At 54.6% G+C, this 13,200-nt stretch overlaps 2 protein-coding genes across 2 annotated transcripts; one reads left to right on the top strand and one right to left on the bottom strand.

Moving 5' to 3' along the window:
• Positions 1–678: 678 nt before the first annotated feature.
• On the bottom strand, positions 679–4,317 carry ART5 (ADP-ribosyltransferase 5). The gene is made up of 4 exons (XM_075547778.1): positions 4,261–4,317; positions 1,529–2,258; positions 876–908; positions 679–794 (listed from the first exon to the last, which is right to left on the bottom strand). The coding sequence occupies exons 1-4, from the start codon at positions 4,315–4,317 to the stop codon at positions 679–681; spliced, it is 936 nt and encodes a 311-aa protein (XP_075403893.1).
• A 4,741-nt stretch (positions 4,318–9,058) lies between these two features.
• On the top strand, positions 9,059–13,199 carry ART1 (ADP-ribosyltransferase 1). The gene is made up of 4 exons (XM_075548648.1): positions 9,059–9,094; positions 9,369–10,161; positions 11,203–11,247; positions 13,096–13,199. The coding sequence occupies exons 1-4, from the start codon at positions 9,059–9,061 to the stop codon at positions 13,197–13,199; spliced, it is 978 nt and encodes a 325-aa protein (XP_075404763.1).
• The last annotated feature ends 1 nt before the right edge of the window (position 13,200 follows it).

The following is a 13,200-nucleotide window of genomic DNA, read 5'->3' as shown; positions in this document are numbered from 1 at the left end:
TCTGGATGCCAGATTCCCCCAGAGTGTCTGAGAATCCCTGCTTCTGGATCTCTGGAGGGCCCCCTGGCCTCCACAGAAATGGGTGCCCCAGGGAGCAGGGCAGAGATGCCCCGGGGATCCGTCTGGGGCTTTGGGGCCTACTCAGAGCTTCCTCAAATGCTTTGGTGGTAAGAGATCTGGATCAGGAGGCAGAGGCGTGGTTGCCAGACTAATTCTCTGACCCTGGGCCAAGGGCTTCCGTCTCTCCCTTTTCCACCCTCACCTGACAAGTGGGGTTGAGGAATTCAGCCCCCCTTCAGAGTTGCTTTGAGGATCTTCTGACTGCTACTACTTCTGGCTTTGTGGATTAGTGTGTGGCAGTGTGCTGGTCCTTTAGTCCTGAGCCTGGCGGGGACAGAGCTGGGCAGTTGCTCCAGCCTCGTGGAAAACCAGTCTTGAAATGTGACGTCTCTGCACTGCAACACGGTATAATCGAGTGGCCATCACAGCACCGCCCTTGTTTGTCCCAGGAAGTTCCCTGTTCAAAGTGAGGTTCCCTCCACCTTGTCTGGCCTCAGGGCCTCCCACGTGCCGAGCCTGGGGGCGATGGCTGCCAGGACTAGCTCAGGAACCATGTTCTTACGTCAAAGATCTTGAAGCCCCTCTTCTCCGTATGAGAGCCACCGATTCCCAGGGCTCCTAAAGGGCAGGCGACAGGCTTTCAGATCCTAGGAACTCCCCAGGGGCCAAAAGCATGGTCTTCCGCGACAGCCGAGAGAAGCCCTCCGTGAGAGGGGTGTCTGGCTGCTCCCCTTCTGCAGAGAGAAGGAAAGCAGCTGAAGGGCGTGGCAGTGGGAGTGGAAACAGCCGAGGGCGGGGGCAGATGGGTAACTCACTTGGTGCCAATACACAGTTCCGCCTCTTCTGCCCTGGAATAGACCGCATGGTGAGGCCTCCCTGTCGACAGACCCCCTCATACCCCAAACTTCCCTTCCCACCAGGCCCCAGCACGGGCCTCTCTCCCTCTCAGTTCATCTTTCTCTTCTCCTGAGTGCAAACTGCTGGTTTCCCTCCTCCTCTGTTCCTTTAGGTCTTTCTAGACTGTCCAGCCTTCTCTGCTCCCCCACAGCCCATCACTCCCCTGCCCAGACTAGCACTTCTGCCTGTGTCTTGTCAATCCCCCCTGCCACCCCCACCTTCCAGCCCACAGCCCCCTGAGAGCTGAGCAGTCTTCATCCTGGCTCTTTCCTCTGTGTGCTAACCTCCTGGACCAGGATCTTCTCATTAAGGCCAAGGCCAGAGCAAGGCAGCACTGTCTTGGGTTGGCCTATTTAGTTAGCAGATGGAACCTTTACAGAACATCTATGAATCCCTGACAGCAGTCACGGCTCCAGGAACGGAGAGCTGGCAGTCACAGAGGCCAGTAACCCTGGCTGGTTTCCCCCCTCAACTTTCCCCCATTAACCAAGTGGGTCGCCTGGAAGAGTTGGGGGTTGCATCAGGTTCCTGCCCTATTCCGCACTCCCTGTCTCCCCCATGCACAGCTCACCACCCAGGTAGGCACAGTTAAAGTGGCTGCAGGTCTGATTATAGCTCCTGAGAGTCACTAGGTTCCAGGCTCCGTCGCGGAAGAACCTGGTGACCATGAAGACTTCATGGGGAGGAATGAGCACCTCTCGCTCTTCGGGAAAGACAGAAAAGGCCTGGATGGGAGCCCCGTAGCAAGTCCTTAGAGAGAAGAAGGTGGCATTACTAAATTTTCGGGCCACTGCCTCATCCAGGGAACTGGAGGCAAACTGGCCAAAGCGGACGGAGTCCCCAAGCCTCTTGGGTTCAAAACGCAGGCTGCCCACACCTCGGAATACCACCGCCCCAGCTTCCGGGCCACAGCCACTGTTGGCCCGCAGCAGCTGCAGGGCCCGGGTCAGGTAGAAATGCAGCGCCTTGAAGGGGAAGTGCCTCATGTAGAGTTCCCGAGAGCCACCTCCGGTCCGCACAGCCTGATTCAGCTCCGAGTACAGGGTGTTGGAGGAGTTGGTGTAGACCATGATCGCTACTGCGTGCTGGGCCTGGAAACCCGGTGGCAAGGCGAGCCCGGGGCGCCTGACTTCCCAGGCCGCCTGGGCTGCCCCCCAGGCCTCCCGCAGCAGGGCGTGGCGGGCCATCTCCTCCTGCAGCAGGGAGGCTGCCTGCTCCTCCATTTCCTCCGAGCAGCCAGCATAGGCATCATCGAAAGTGTCCGGGGCCAGGCCCAGGGGCAGGACAGGGACAGCCTGGACCTATGGAAGTAACAGGAGCCACACAGGAAAGGGGGTAAGTTCACAACACTGGACGGGCTGGGTGCCAGATGAGTTCAGAAATGGAACCTCGTTCCCGTAGCTGGCTATCTGGTGTACGGGAACAGTTTGGCGAGGGTGCAGGAAGATGCTTTGGAGTTAGACAGACATGGATCCAAACCCTGACTTTACCTCCTACAACCTGAGTTGGGGGATCTTGTGCAAGATGGAGATTTTTCTGGATTTCAGGTTCACCACTTATGAATTAGGGATCCATCCAAGTTCACTGGATTACTGTGAGGATTCACATGTAGAGCTTTACTTGGCACAACTAAAATGGGTCATCTTGTCATCAGAGAGCACCCTGCAGCCCGAGGGGGACAGGGATTGTGGTGTAGATGACCTCTAAGTGCTTTCCTGGCTTTAAGACTCAGTTCACAGAGGCTGTACAAATGTTTAGGCAATGCCATTTATAGAGGTCTAGATAAAGACATGTACATATATAAATATATTTATGTATGAGGATGGGGAAATAGATCTATGTGCATATATTTATAGGTTTAGTATTAAGGTAGCATAAGGACATTGAGCCTCCACTCAAGTACTCCCTCAATGCAAGAATACTTTCTTCTATTAAATTGGCATTCCATGATGCTCACCTTCCCGACACAACGCTGAAGACAAAGCGGGTGAATAAGCAAATGTGGTGAAGAAAGCTGATGGTGCCTGGCTATCAAAAGATATAGCATCTGGGGTCTTAAAAGCTTGAAGGTAAACAAGCAAACAAGCGGCCATCTAACTGAGAAGCAACAAAACCTACATGGAAGAAGCACACCAGCCTGTGCGATCACGAGGTGTCAAAGGGATCAGGTATCAGGCATCATCAGAACAAAAAATATTACCATAGTGAATGACGGGGGGAGTGCGGAGTGGAGACCCAAAGCCCATTTGTAGGCCACTGGAGATCCCCTGGCAGAGGGGTCTCGGAGGGGAGAAGAGAGCCAGTCAGGGTGAGATGTAGCAATGATCAAACATACAACTTTGCTCTAGTTCCTAAATGCTTCCTCCGCCCCCCTCTCCCTCCCACTATCATGATCTGAATTCTCTTTTGCAAGTCTGGCTAGACCAGAGGATGTACACTGGTACAGATAGGAACTGCAAACACAGGGAATCTAGGGTGGATGATCCCCTCGGGACCAGTGGTGTGAGTGGTGATAATGGGAGGGTAGAGGGAGGGTGGGTTGGAAAGGGCGAAACGATTACAAGGATCTACATGTAACTTCCTTCCTGGGGGACAGACAACAGAAAAGTGGGTGAAGGGAGACGTCGGACAGGGCAAGATTTGACAAAATAATTTATAAATTATCAAGGGTTCATGAGGGAGGGAGGGAGGGAGGGAGGGAGGGAGGGAAGGGGGAGGAATGAGGATCTGATGCCAGGGGCTTAAGTGGAGAGCAAATGTGTTGAGAATGATGAGGGCAATGACTGTACAAATGTGCTTTACACAATTGATGTATGTATGGATTGCGATAAGAGTTGTATGAGCTCCTAATAAAATGATTAAAAAAACACACACACAAATGTTTCGCCAATGCCAATGTCCTCCCTGATCCCAGATCCCTTCCCTGCTCCTCAGACACTTTCCCCCTCCTCCACAGGGAGCTGTCTAAGATGCTGGGCTCTGAGATCCCAGAGTCCTCTCTGCTTTCGAAGCCCTTATCCCTAAACCTGGGTGAAGGGGTGGGGAAGGTCAACACCTGACTGTCAGCACTGCAGCACACAGGGAGCCCAATGGGTCTTCCATGGAACCTTCAGTGGGGAGGGAGGGATGTGAAAAGAAGAGATCAGTGAGGACCTGGGAGCTCCTGGCAGGGGTGGAGGTTCCCCAGGGGAAAGGAGTAAGGGGTGGGATCCTAGGGAAGCGTCCCTAGGAGATGTGCTGTATCAGCTCTTCAGGCTCTGTCCCCCAACTACCTTAGTGGCTGAGGTGGTTCCCCACAGGTACCTGCCGGAGGGGTTGGAGGCCGATGCAGCTGAGGGCCATCAACAGAGCCACCAACATCTCTCCTGGGACAGACTCAGAAGGAAGAAGTCTGGTTGGGACTGGCACAGGCTGAATCCAGGCTTCGATGGGCTGAAGGGTGGAGACCTGGACCCCTTCTTCTGTGGCGTGAGGGTGGAGACCTGGACCCCTTCTTCTGTGGCGTGAGGGGTCCCAGGTCGCGAACTGGGCAGAGCAGGGGCGCCGGGGCGTGGGCGGGAGCTGGCCTTCACAGTCCCGCAGCACCACGGAGGGTCTCGGCTCCCACTCCTGGACGCCCCATGCTGAGCGGATGATGAGTGGATGTTTTGGCCAATGCTGAGGGGAGTGGGAGGGGGCCGAGGCCCACCCTGAGGTCGCGGAAACGGAGCGAGAAGGCGCGCTGGTGGCAGGGCAGCGCTGTCCCTGGAGTCCACTGATAAACAAAATACCCGAGGCTAACTATAGCCCCGGCGACAGTAACTGGACACCGCCTTTCCCTTTTGGTTTACTCGGGGATTTGGGGGCAGTGTTAGTGGTTCATGGTGGGTACTTTCTCAGACAGGCTTGGGAGACCTGACTTGCGCTCCGGGGGGCCCTGACCTAGCTGGGCCCTGGCTGCCCGACTGCTAGGCCCCCGGGGACCCACGGGAGGGTTCCACAGCCCCGCCCCCTTAGAGGCCACTGCTTAGGCACTCGCTCATTTGCTTCCAATTTGCATATGGCTCCAGCTATGGGTCCTGTGCTCTAGGGAATTGAGTCTTGGGTCCCTCCCCTTCCTAGACCCCTTCCCCTACGTCTCTGAGTCCATGAAGCTGGACTAGATGCAGCATTCTGCCTCAGATCCTCAGGCCCAAGCTATCTGAGTTTTTATAAGCACAGTTTCCCCACCTCCTCTGGCTTGTCTATAAATAGCCTGGCTTTGAAGCGTCGCCAGAGGTCAGAGGAGAAGAGGCCGGCTGGAACGCAGTACATGGCCAGCTGACAGCCAGGGCATTAGGGTGGCCGCAGAAGTTGAGGGCCGGGAATATCAGATGCCCACTGCTGGAGCTGGGGTGCAGGGGGTAGGTGAGACCTACCCAAAGGCCTCCATTCTGATGTGCTCATCATTTAGCCCCACCCCTGTCCTCCCCGCCTCTTCAGATGGTCAAGTTTCTTTTTCCCAAAATCCTTCACGTGGACCAACAGGGAAGACAAATATATGGCCAAGCTTGGGGAGAGAAGGGAGAGAGGTCTCCCCGCACAGTGCTTCTGAGACAAACACAGCTTCAAGACCAGCTCTCCTGACCTCCCCCATGAGACTGGCCGTGCAGGGTCCCCATAGCTTAGATCTTCCGGAGTCCTTGTACTGTTCGTCATTATGACAAACTGCCTCTGGGCTATGTAGCCTGCCTGCTGCCTCTCTCCCCGGAGGGACCTGCGTGTTCCCAGCAGCTGGAAGAGAAGCGCCTGTCTGGATGCAGAGGCCAACTGCTTTGTCTCCCTCGCTTTCTGGCTTGGGAACTGCTTCTTCCCCCCGAACCCTGAAACCCAAGAAAGACCCCAAGAGATGGACTCAAATGTACTCACTGGACAGAGGCCAAACTGGGACCAAAAAGGTCTCCAAGGTCACATGTCAAGTCAGTGGTGGGGACGAGACCCACCATCTAACATCCTTCGTGCAGGAATCTCTCCGGGCACTAAGGTGAGTCCCCAAGTTCATGTGAAAGGAACTCAAGGTCGGGAGATGCTCTCTGAGGCCTCCTCGGTCACTTCCCTCGTCTGATCAGAGCGCGGGACCGAATTCGGTGGGGAGGCTGTGGAGGACAGTCGCTGAGCCTGGATCCTCCACGTCTCAGCCCACTCTCATTTGGCCTCAAGGATTTCCCTTTTCAGGTGAGGAGCACTGGCCCAGAGCAGACTGAGTGGAAGCTGGTGTTGCTGAACTTTCAGGAGCCATCCAGAAATAGATGGGGACAGTGTCACATTTCTGAGCAGCTGTTGGAGGGAGGGGACAGGGGGAAGTGACAGTATAAAGGAGACGCCTGTCCCCCACTTCCCTTGGTCGTCAGAGCAAGAGCCTAGCACCAGCTTCTCCGCCCTGGAAAAGGCCCAGGTAAGGAATGTATCACCCTCCTTCTTGGGGCTGGGCAAGGAAAGGAGTTTTTAGGGGAGCTGCTGGTAGAGGGCTGCTAACAGAATAGGCCAGCAGTTTGAAACCACCAGCGCCTTCGCAGAAGAAAGACAGAGCTTTCTAGAACTGTAAAGTGCAACAGTCTCAAAAACTCACAAGGGCAGTTCTACCTAGTCTTCCAGGATCGCTCTGAGTTGGCATCAACTTTGGTTTGGAGTTTGGGGAGATTAATGGAGTTTTGGCATACATGGAGGGAGTTGGGGGAGACCTCTGATTGGAGAGTCAGGACACTTTGAACTACTTGACAGTTTGGGGAAAGATTTTGAGGTCAGGGTGGGGTGTTTTCCTCGAAGGGAATATTCAGCAAGTGCCTGGATTGGGGGGAGGAAGTGCCCTGGGCAAGATCAGGGCAGGGGCTATATACAAAGGACTGCCCCTGTACCTCTGCTTCCTTGCCTCCTGCGTTCTCACCAAGCCATTAGCCTGGCCCTGCCCCATGTTTCTTCAGCACTGGTGGCCAAAGTCGGCAATCCACCATCTCTACAGTAATCTACACTGCGAACTACACCCAGAAAGCCTTCCAGACTCTCAGCAAGCATTCCCCAAGGGCTCACCTGTGCCTGGTTCTCTGGCTCAGCCCTGGGAACAGGGAAAAGGTCCTGCTGCACCCCTGCCCCCAAGGAGCTCACAACCTGGGGTGGGAGACACACCCACATCAGGGCAGCACAGTGTGTTTAGCGGGTGGCAGGGGGAAGCATATGGTGATATAGGAACCACCTGGAGTAGGTGACCCTGATTTAAGCCTTGAAGAAGGGTAGACAGGAGAAGGTCATTCTGGGTAGTGTGTGCACAGCTATGGCGAGGGAAATTTAGTTCTGTACTTTAGAACCGAAGAAGTCTGCTAAGGCGGTTGACTCTGTTCTTCGGGGATGGAGGAATTTTCCATTTTGTTTGGTTAGCAGTTCTCATCTCTTCTCTCACGATTCTTGTCCTGCATTCTGATCCTTTATTTTGAGATCGTTTGGGCACAGAGGGCTTATCAACATGGTCAGTCTGAGTTGTAGAAGCCCAGCTCCCCTGCTCTGTGGAGAGTGGCGCTGCAGCGGGGACAGTGAAGGCAGAAGGATTTGCGAGGAGGCAGGTGCAAACCTGAGGCAGGGCAGGGGTGGCAGGGCAGAGAAGGGAAATGTAGGACACCTACATGTGCCTCGCCCTGGTTGGTGATGGCATTCCTGCTTGATGAGTGATTGAAAGGACAGACACCTGGATGAGCTGCTCAGGTGACTGGCTGAATGAAACTCTTCAAATGGCAGGTTAACAGCAACTACGCGGAGCCAGATAAAGCCCAAAGGGAAACTTATCACAAGGATCTGAGGGCATCACGCAGAACCCAAGGGCCAGCAGTGAAGAGCCTGCAGGAATCCAGGGGGAGCTGCTTCAGCTTCACCCTCTTCTCAGCCCTTTCTTTCCTCTGTCCATGGTGATCTCATCCATTCCCAGAGCCACTACCTTCATGACTCCCAAGTCTCTTTTCTTCTTGTGCGGTCTGCTACCTCCTGGAGATGTCTGGCCCGGAGAGTTCATAAGTTCCAAATTACTCACCATTTCCATTCCAAACCTTCTCATTCATAGAATACCTTTTTCATTGAGTGCCTATTACATGCCAAGGAGCCCTGGTGGCATGTTGAGTTGTGATCCCCAGGGTTGGCAGTTTGAAACCACCAGCAGTTCCGAGGGAGAAAGACTGGGCTTTCTACTTTCATGAACAGTTGCAGTGGGTCATTTGAGTCAGCATTGACTGGATGGCAGTGCGTTTGGTTTTTATACATGCCCGGCACCAGGCTGTTGCTAGGACTACAGTAATGTGAAAGATGAGCTTTCACAGTCCCTGTGGCTCCTCTTCTGTGCTTGCAACTTGGAAAGAGCACACCTGTGTGCCACTCTTGATTTTTCTCTTGTTGCTCCCTACATCATTCCCACCAAGTCTAGAAGATTCTGCCTCTAATTCTGGGTCCACCCTACTTAGGTCACATCATCCAATGTCCTCAGTTGGACTTCCCTACTGTAAGACTGTGATCTCTTTCCTGCCTTGTCTCTGCAGAGCCTGACTCTAAACTTGTCATTGAAGGCCTGCTGTGGCCCCCTCAGCAGCACCCCTGGATTTATCCGTGTTCTGAGCCTCACACATCTCAGGAGATGAAGAAGACTAGACTCCTCACCATGACAGCCAAGTTCCTTCATGCTTGGCGCCATTCAGTCTTCCCAACAGCCCTACTGCCCAAGCTCTGGCACACTGGAGGCAGACCTTCTCTGCTTGTAGCCTGAGTTGCCAACTCTAAGACATGTGCTCTTCCCATTCGTGATCCCCAAAGTTCCCTTCCCACCCAATTCCCTCCTCTCCCCTCCTTCCTCCAAGACTAGTTCCAGTCTTATTCCCTTATTCGTCCTGCAAGACCCTTGTTCACAATGACCGCCCCCAAGACGTCTCCCGGGTTCCTTTCAGCAAACAGGATTCTCCCTTCGGAGCCTCCTTTTCTATCGTGTGATTCTCTGGGACTAGCACCGGGAGTGGCACAAATTAGGTGTAGAATCATATGCATTAAACTGGACAGATTAACATTCCCATTTTCCAGATGAGGAAACTGAGAGCCCAGAGAGGCCAGCGCAAACATGTACACTCCCGCCGTGATGACTCTGCTGCTGCTTGTGGCCCTGGGTCCCCCGGCAGCACGTCAGGTATGATCACCTCCACTATCGCCATCCATGCAGGGCGCGGGCTGGCTGTTCCTCGGAGTCTGCAGAGTGGCACAGCAATGAGCAATGCCCAGAGCTTCCTAGATGTTAGGGGCCATCCCGCTGGTAGTTCCCGACCCCCTGTCCCTCCAGGTGTGTTTGGATTTCTAAGCAACACAAGCTGCACCTCAGGGGAGGGGGCAGCTGGATGATATGATCCCATTCTCTCAGAGATCCCTCTTCTCAGGCCTTGATGCTCCCTGCCCTGCAGGCCCCGAACCATCCCATCCGACGTAGAAACCTCTTCTCTCACGAAATGCCCCTGGACATGGCCCTGACCTCCTTCGATGATCAATATGCCGGCTGTGCCGTGGCCATGGCCGCCGCTCTCCCGGATCTCAACCACACGGAGTTCCAGGCCAACAAAGTGTATGCGGACGGCTGGGCGCTGGCCAGCAGCCAGTGGCAGGAGCGCCAGACGTGGAGTGAGGCCTGGGACCTTAGCGCTACGCGGCCGCCACAGCCGCCCGCAGGCTTCCGCCAGGAGCACGCGGTGGCCCTCCTGGCTTACACGGCCAACAGTCCCCTGCACAAGATGTTCAATGCGGCTGTGCGCGAGGCGGGTCGCTCCCGGGAGCACTACCTCCGCCACTTCTCCTTCAAGACACTCCATTTCCTGCTGACGGAGGCCCTGCAGCTTCTGGGCCCAGGCCAGTGTCGCCAGGTGTTCCGGGGAGTGACTGGGTTGCGCTTTCGGCCAGCAGGGCCCAGGGCCACGGTTAGGCTGGGAGGGTTTGCATCGGCATCCCTGCAGAATTCCGCGGCCCAGAATTTTGGTCAGGACACCTTCTTTGGCATCTGGACCTGCCTAGGAGCGCCTATCAAGGGCTACTCCTTCTTCCCCGGGGAGGAGGAGGTGCTGATTCCCCCATTCGAGACCTTCCAGGTTATCAACGCCAGCCAACCAGCCGAGGGCCCGGCTCGCATCTACCTACGGGCCTTGAGCAAGCGCAGTACATACAACTGTGAGTACATCAAAGGTAAGGAGGGCTACGCATCTGAGCATGTGCAGAAGGTGGGCTGACTCCAACCACGCGGGTCTTGGCAAACTCAAATCCCTACCCCACATTTTGAGGGCATAGGGGGCTAAATATTCAAATCAAACCGTGATGCGGGCTCAGCCACACCTACCAGTCTCCCCACTCCTTCCACCTAAGGGGAGATGAGGTATCCAGATACGGTGCTGCTTGCAGGCCTTTGAACCAGTTCACTCTGGTCTGACCTCCTATGGAGGGTTTCTTTCCACTCAAGCTATACTGGATCAGAGCCTCCATCCCCACACGATTCTGCAGGCAGATTCTCAGCACCAGTGGGGTAGGAAGGAACTGGTTGGTAGCCCTGGCTTCTTGTCCCTAGATCTGTCCTCACACTGCATGGGTGCCTTCCCTCTGGGCTGTGGGTTTCCCCCTCCAATACCTTTGTTGTTTGGGAAGTAGAAGAGGCTCTTTAGCTGAAGGCAAACAGAACTGGCCAGGCCTTGCTTCAGCTAGAAGCTGGAAGGTCATGGACTTCTACTCCCGGCCCTGGTATCTAGACTGGGCAAGAAATGGGTCAGAGCCTCAACCTTGGTTTCCTAGAGGAGCACAGTGATTAGACTGGATAGAACTATGAGCTGTAGTGTGTATGTGTGTGTGAGCATGTGGGGTGGGTGGATGGAAGCAGGAGTGCTGCACTCCCCATCTCCAGTTCAGGTTGTGTGGGGGCAGGTCTGGGGTCCTCCGGTCTGAGGCAAGTCAGGACCTGCCCAGGTTTTCAGTCTCTGGGTTTATGGCTGCTGTTCCCCGTGAGCCAGTGTCCAAGGGCTTGCAGGCTCAGTCTCCGTAGGTGGAGGCAGGTTGTTGGCCAGAACTTTATCCTACATCCATGGTCATGTCAACCCTACCTCTCACCATAAGAGAGCCGTTAGGGGTTAAACGCACCGGCCTTCCTCAGAACAAAGCATCTTTGGAGTGTCAGACCTCTGAGGCCTTCTGTCCTGAGAAGCCTTGGGCCTCTGATTCTTTGCTCTTTCTCCCCTCTAGACAAGCAGTGCAAGTCTGGGCCCTGCCGTCGTCTGGATAATTCAGGTAAGGGCTCGGTTTGGGGATGAGCAGGCAGCCCTGGGGTTGGGCCCTCACTTGGATGTGCATGGGTAGGGGGTGGTGAAAGGAGCGATATACTCACACTCTGGCCCAGAGATATCCCTTTCCCTCAGAAGACCCTAGAGATACTTGGGTTGTCCTCAGGTGAGGGAGGAGAGGCTGTTCCTCACCAAGTCCTCCCTTGTAGCTTGTCCTGTAGCTGCAGTGTCCACTGTTCCTGTTACAGTACTTTGGGCTCTCCTCTGACCCCCCTTCCAAGGTCAAGGCCAGGCCATGAGTGCTAGAGACCGGGTTCTGCCCCAGCTCTCTCTGGGCCTCTTCTCTCTCTAGTCCTATCTGTATAATAAGCAGATGGAACTAGGTGGTTCCCCAGGAACCTTGAACACCTGCTGTGCCGGAACTCACTTCTCTAGGTGGGGACAAGCTTTCCCGAAGGAGACTTCCTAGGGAAGAAACTAGTCATAGTGGCTCCTTCTCCTTGGCCCTCTTCTCCCCACTCAGGCTGTGAACAGAGGGCAGCCTCTATTGTGTCCCCACTGTTCTCCATGACACAGTAACACCCTGCGTGCCAGGCACATCCCGTCATTCATCTTCACCACAACCCAATGGTGCATGTATCCTTATCATCGTCATTCCACACGAAGAAGAGATGCAGGCAGCACCGAGTTACACAGCGAGTGGACGTGTAGAATCCAGACTGGCTCTAGAACAGAGGTGGGAGCCTGTCTTCTGCCAAGGGCCATCATTCACAGGCCATCCTGGTCAAAACTTTCATGAACTCACCCCTAGTGTGATGATGGCTGGCAACAGCCTCTCTTTGGTGAGGTGTGTGATGCTCATGGGAACTGATGATTTGCTGGGCCTGTAGAAGGTTAGAGGGCCAGACATTCCCCACCCCTATTCTAGAACAAACTCTGAAGCCCCACCAGGCTGGCTCCCTCCCTTCCCTAGAAACCATCTCATTGATCTTCACCAACCAAGGCTCTGCTGGGACAGTGAGCACTACCTCCTGTGGTAAAATGAGACCCTGAGGCAAGTGATTTGCTCGAGGCAGCAGAGGGCGTTCATAAGCAAAGCGAAGACCCTGGGCTCCGAAATCCAGGCTTCTTCTTTGAGTTCCCATGGTGTAATTTTAGGCACTGAAAAAGCTTATGATTTTTGCCCCATGTCCATTCAGCACTGCTCATACCAAGGTTTAGGCTGAAGAGTAAGTCTACAAAGCGGGTGACAAAGATTAATAACCTCAGCAAGGAGAATCAGGGCTCTCATGGTTGATAAAGGTGCCCTGGTGGTGTAGTGGTTACAGGTTGAGCTGCTAATTGCAAGGTCAGCAGTTCAAAGCCACCAGCCACTCTCGGAGAATGACAGGGTTTTCTACTCCTGTAAGAGTTTCAGACTCAGAAACTCACAGGGGCAGTTTTACCCTGTCCTACAGGGTCGCTATGAGTATGAGTCGGAATCGACTCGGTAGCTGTGAGTGGGGTTTTTCGGTTTTGTGGCTGGTGACGTCAGTGGTGCTGATCTTGAAGAGAGGGTCCCCGACTCTCAGACCCAGTGGGGAGAGGCTAGCTGGAAGATCGGAGGGCCAACCACAACCATGACCTTTGCTCTCCCAGCCTGAGGGTGCTATGGCTATAGCAGATCCTGGGTCTCATCACTCCTGTCCACCTTCCTCTCTCATTCTTGCACTTCACTTCCAGCTCCCATTGCACTGTATGCATTGATCTTTCCAGTTCCCTTGGCCGGCCTCTCTACATCCTACACTCCCTCTGTCTTCCTCCCCCCCCCCCCCCATGTACCATACTTAATTTCTTTCTTCTGTTTCCCATGCAGCCATGAGTCAGGGCCCCCTCTCTGGATCCTGGTCCCTGCTTCTGCTGCTGCTGCTCTGGTTCCTTGTGATGGAAGACTTTACTGAGAGTCCAGGCCTCCTCTGAG

This window comes from Tenrec ecaudatus, chromosome 4 (assembly GCF_050624435.1).
Source record: "Tenrec ecaudatus isolate mTenEca1 chromosome 4, mTenEca1.hap1, whole genome shotgun sequence".
Classification (NCBI taxonomy): Eukaryota; Metazoa; Chordata; class Mammalia; order Afrosoricida; family Tenrecidae; genus Tenrec; species Tenrec ecaudatus.
Note: the sequence above shows the minus strand (reverse complement) of the source record. Positions and strands in the feature narration are given on the sequence as shown.